Source organism: Chrysochloris asiatica, unplaced genomic scaffold (genome assembly GCF_000296735.1).
Source record: "Chrysochloris asiatica unplaced genomic scaffold, ChrAsi1.0 scaffold00002, whole genome shotgun sequence".
NCBI lineage: Eukaryota > Metazoa > Chordata > Mammalia > Afrosoricida > Chrysochloridae > Chrysochloris > Chrysochloris asiatica.
This window is the reverse complement of record NW_006408520.1, coordinates 11,524,737-11,530,736: the sequence shown is the minus strand read 5'-3', so window position 1 is coordinate 11,530,736 and position 6,000 is coordinate 11,524,737. Positions and strand designations below refer to the sequence as shown.

Genomic DNA, 6,000 nt, shown 5'->3' with positions numbered 1-6,000 from the left:
TGAGTAATTGATGGTCTGTTCCACAGTCTGCCCCTGACCTTGTTTTGACTAATGACATAAGAGTTTTTCCATTGTCTCTTTCCACAGATGTAGTCAATTTCATTTCTATGTATTCCATATGGTGAGGTCCGTGTGTATAGTCGTCTCTTATGCTGTCTAAAGAAGGTATTTAAAATAAGCAAATCATTTATTTTGAAGAATTCTATCATGCATTCTCCAGCATTATTTCTATCACCAAGGCCATAGTTTCCAACTACTGATCCTTCCTTTTTCCTTCCAACCTTTGCATTCCAATCACCACTAATGATCAATACATCTTGATTGCATGCTTGATCAATTTCAGATTGAAGAAGTTGGTAGAATTCTTCTATTTCATCTTCACTGGCTTTAGTGGTTGGTGCATAAATTTGAACAATAGTGGTATTAACTGGGCTTCCCTGTAGGCACATTGTACGTCATGACTGATCTGGGTATGTTCTTTTTGACAATGAATGCAACACCATTCCTCTTAAATTTGTCATTCCCGGCATAGTAAACCATGTGGTTGTCAGATTCAAAACAGCCAATACCAGTACATTTCAGCTCACTAATGCCTTAAGATATCAATGTTTATGAGTTCTATTTCATTTTTGACAACTTCCAATTTTCCCAGATTCATACTTCGTACATTCCATGTTCTGATTTTCAGTGGATGTTTACAGCTGTTTCTCTTAATTTTGATTTGTGCCCCATAAGCAAATGAAGGTCCTGTAGGCTTTTCCCCCATGGGCTTTACTCCATTCAAATCATCATGGTCAACTCTACTTTGAGGAGGCAACTTTTCCCCACTCGCATTTTGAATGCCTTCCAACATGAGGGACTCATTTTCTGGCATTCTAGCTGATGGTGTTTCTCTGCTGTTCTTAAGGTTTTCAGTGACTAAATATTCAGAAGTAGTTCATCACTTCTTCTTCCTAGTCTGTCTTCATCTGGAAGCTCATCTGAAACCTGTCCACCATGGGTGACCCTGATACTAGTGGCATAGCTTCCAGAATCACAGCAACTCACAAACCACCACAGTAGGACAAACTGACAGACAAGTCTTAGACATATGAAATTCTAGTTGGTGAGCTTGAACCGACAACCTTGTTGTTTAAACTGACTATGCAGTCCAGCACTTTAACACACAGTGCCACACCAGGACTCCACTTTTCATTATACTGAGGACATAATTCAGGAATCAGAAAATATAGATTCTTGTTCTAAATGCACCTTGTATCAGAATTTACTTAAATGATTTTGTTGTTGTAAAGAGCCATTGAGTTGGTTCCAACTTATAGCGACCCTATATATAGGGTTTCCAAGGAGTGTCCAGTAAGTTTGACCATCCAATCTTGTTCAAGCTGACACTGAGGTTGAGTTCTAAACTCTCATTTAGTACAAGCAATGCCAAACATTATTCTTCAGGCAAGAATTTCATAAAAATTACAGATTTACAGTATAAGAAATTCACTCATCCTTTTTATTGCCATTTGAGAAGATATATTAAGATATGGGATGATAATACAAAATTTCCTTAAGTATCCTTTCACATTCCAAACTTACTCATTTTCTTTATAATTTACCTAGTTGAAGTTATTGTTAAGTGAAAATTAAAATAATTCATTCCTAACAGCTAAATTTCTGCTGCAAGATGGATAAAAATGCTTTTATCATTTTTGCTGCAAAAGTAAAAACTGTGGCTATGCTTGTGGGACTTCCAAAATCACAATTTATTTTTTTTTTTCAAAATGTGATTTTTCCAAATAATGAAAAGTCCTCATCAGGTTCATACATAGGAAACATTAAAGGAGAGTTATTTCAAATAAAGTTAAATAAATTGTACATAATGCTATTTAAAGTTATAATATTATTCTGATTACAACAATAAAAGTGATGGGAAGTAAAAAGTTATTTATAATATTAACCATGATATGATCATGTTATTTTATGATCAGTCAGTTATTTTATGAAATTATAAAAAGAAAAGCAACTATTGGAGTATAATTTATATGAGGCATTTCTGTGACGATTCATCTTTTTACTGAAAGAATGTGCAGGATTCTTGTAAATTATCTAGAAACTGCTGGTTTTCCCATATTTTCATATAATAGCAGTATTTTGGTAGAAGGAAAAGGGTATTTTGAAAAAATGAAGGTAGTATTTGGTTTAAAAAAATAATTATGCTCAAAGAATCCTAGAGTTGGATACAGTTTATACAAATTTTTCTTGAAATAAAGAACTTCAACTTTTAGTGAAGTGCTAGATGCTCCTTCTCTTAAACCCATCTCTCAAAATATTTTCTCAGAAATTTCTCATTTGAACTTATCTTGGAAACATTTAACTGTTAAAAGAAATATATGTAGGAGGGCAAGTAAAAACTACTGTTACAAAATCATATATTCCTTTATCAAACAACAGCATCAAAATTCACACTAATTATTTCTCAGCATATCCTCCCATCTATGTCTGTAAATGTCTGAAGACAATGTCTCCACCTCTCAAATAAATCTTTGCTCTTCAACCAGTTGTTAAGTGCTATCAAGTGCGTTCCGACTAATATTGATGCTATATAGGGTTTCTGAGATAGTAAATCTTAGTGGGAGCAAAAAGCCTCATCTTTCCCCCGTGGAGCAGTTGGTGGACTTGAACTTCTAACACTGTGGTTTGGAATCTTGTTCTTATATTACAGAGCTACCTCACTCCCAATTATGCATATGTTGTTGTTATTGCTTTTAAGTTCTATCTAGTTAGTTCCAAGCAAGCCTGTATAGAGTTTCTGAGAATATAAAACATTGTAAGAGCAGAAAGTCTTATCTTTTCCTGAGGAATGACCAGTGAGCTCAAACTTGCAGTTTGCAGTCCTGTGTTTAGGCAACATTGCTACCACAATGCCCAATTATACATGTTGTTGCTGCTGTTAAATGTGATCAACTCACTTATGTCTCATAGTGACTCTATGTAGGGTTTCAGAGGAGTGACTTGTGGGTTTGAACTGATGACCTTGTGATATACACTCCAGTGGTAATCCTACAGCACCACAACAGTTAACAGGAGTCCAATTATACATATGTTGTTGCTGTTAAGTGCCTTCAATTTCAATTTGACTCAAAATGACCAGTACTTATCCTACAGCGCCACACCAGGAGTCCAATTATACATACAAGCTTGCTTATTTTACACTTTAGTATTTTCCCACTAGAATGCATAAATATAGGAATCATGGTTGGTTTACTAACCACATTTCTTCAATGTCAATGCATGGAATACAATAATCGCTCAATTCTTGTTTGTACTAAAAATCATGAAGCTTTACAGAACTGTAATTTTTTTCAGTTGCATAAAGCCACTGTTAGAAAACTCTAGACTTAATCAAAGAAAGCTTATTTTTGATAAATCCACTACTGTTTTTAACATTGAAAGTATACTTCATAGGATGATTGCCTGCAGTTGGGTTCTCTAGAATCTTATACATGCTTACATAAAGTGAAGCTTATATGTGTATATATACAGAGAGGTTTATGTCATGAAAATGACTGCTGACTTATACCACCTCAAAACAGCAGTGTGGTATCCTTGGGGGGACTCAACTCATGTTCCTTTTTAATCATATTCTATAGATTTGGGGAACAAACAGACGTAAGATCAGCATTTTAAGATGGATGAGGCAGGATTTCGTCAAGGAATTTTTATAGGACAGCCATTGCTATCCTTGAAGAATGGGTAGGTGCATTGTCTTAATGAAAATAAATAAATAAATAAATAAATTCCTCAGTGTAACTTTTCCTGGCATTTTCCTCACCAGTACAGTTTTCACTTTTCTTTAAATTTCTTAATAGTAAGTCCCAGTGATCATCCTGTGTGCTTTGAGAACATCTATCAAGATTACCCTTTGTAACTCCAAAACAGATGCCAGAACCTTCTGAGTTGACCTCTTTAGCTTTGAATGGACCAGGCCCAGCAGCATCCTTCAAAAGCCACTGTTTGGATTAAGCTTTTTTTTGAAGACAGCCTATAGGGTCACTATGAGTCAGAATCAATTTTATGACAGTAGGTTTGTTTTTGAAGTTGTTTTTTTTTTTGAATCATTCTAACATAAGTGTATTACCAACTGGACTTTTCTGCAGCTATTCACCAAGCAGTGGACTACTAATAGCAAGGTTAGCAATTCCAACACACCAGATGCTCCTCAGAAATCATTTAAAGGCTCACTATAAATCAAAACCAACCAATGGCACTTAACAGTGTGGCACTGTAGGGTAAGCAATGAGCTGAAAAAGTCAGTGGCTCAAGCGCTCTAGTCACCCTTTGGGAACCCTCTACAGAATCACCATACATAAGAATAGAACTAGATAGCACTGAACAACATTTTATAAAAATATCAATTTGGGCACTATATGAGTATGGTATGTGAGTGTGTATAGGAATTTTCACTACTGTTGCTGTTAGGTACCCTCGAGCTGCTTCCGATTCATAGCAATGGTATGAATAATAGCATGAGACACTGAAAACTCTTGTGCCATCCTCACAATTATGTTTGATACTTTCATTGTTGCCACTGTGTCAATCCACCTTGTTATTGCTACCACTGTGTCAATCCACATTATTGGGCATCTTCTTCTGTTTTGTTAACCCTCAGATATGTCCGTCTCTACAGACTGACTTCTACTGACAACAAATCAACGAATGAGAGACTAAGTCCCACCATCACTGTTTCTAAGAAGTATTCTAGCTGCACTTCTTCCAACACAGATTTGTTTGCTCTACTTGTTAATTCAATATTCGATACGATGCCCATTTGTTGTTACTGTTAGGTGCTACCAAGTTGGGGACCTTATGCACAAGAAAACAAAACACTTGAGCCCATTACTACTGCCACTGTGCAATGCATTTATTTAGGGTTATTCCTCTGTTTCTCCAACACTCCACATTACCAAACATGATATCCTTCTCTAGTGACTAGTCATTGCTGACAATATGTCCAAAGTATGAAACAAGTATCACTATCCTGCCTTCCAAGAAGCATTCTGGCTATACTTTTTTCAACACAAATATTTTTGTGCTTTTGGCAGAACATGGAACTGTTACTATTCTTCCAACACCATAACTCAAATGCATCAATTTTTCTACAGTCTTCCTTATTCACTGTCTAGCTTTCACATGCATATGAGGTTACTGAAAATACAATGGCTTGAATTAGGTGCACCTTAGTCCTGAAATTTACATCTTCGCTCAACACTTTAAAAAGGTCTTGTGCAGCAGATTTGCCTAATGTAATAAATCCTTAGATTTCTTAATTGTTGCTTCCTTGATCCAAGAAGAATGAAGTCCTTGAAAACTTCAATCTTTTTTCCATTTATATGGATGCTGTTTATTAGCCCAGTGGTGAAGAATTTTGTGTTCTTCACATTAAGGTGCAACCCATACTTAAGGCTGTGATCTTTGATGTTCATCACTAAGTACTTTAAATCCTACACATTTTCAGCAAAGGAGCTCTGGTAGTGTAGTGGTCAGCAGTTCAAAACTACCAGCTGTCCCGCGGGAGATAGATGAGGTGTTCTGCTCCCATAAAGATTTGCAGCCTCGAAAACCCTGTACAGGTTCGCTATGAGTTGGAACTGACTCCACACGGCACACAGCCACCATACTGTCAGCAAGCAAGGTTGTAAAGTTTCAATTAGTCGTCTTCCAATTCTGATGCCAGGTTTTTCTTCATATAATCCAACTTCTTAAATTATTTGCTCAGCATACGGCCTGACTAAGTATGGTGAAATAATATAACCCTCGCACACACCTTTTCTAATTTTAAGACATTCAGTGTTCCCTTGTTCTTTTCAAACTAGCGCTTCTTGATCTACGTACACCTCATGAGCTGCCTCATGAGCACAATTAAGTGTTCTGGAATACTCATTCTAGGCAATGTTGTCCATTGCTTGTCATGATCCATACAACTGACAGCTTTTGCATAGTCAATGAATCACA

The 6,000-nt window shown here is 36.2% G+C and overlaps 1 protein-coding gene across 1 annotated transcript in view; it reads right to left on the bottom strand.

The window, feature by feature from the left end:
- The window catches only part of DPYD (dihydropyrimidine dehydrogenase), a 1,478,957-nt gene that overhangs the window by 1,186,550 nt on the left and 286,407 nt on the right, over positions 1-6,000 (bottom strand). Inside the window, exon 8 of the mRNA XM_006831042.1 lies at positions 1,125-1,141. Within this exon, the coding sequence (XP_006831105.1) occupies positions 1,125-1,141 (17 nt within the window). The remainder of the gene's footprint in view (positions 1-1,124; positions 1,142-6,000) is intronic.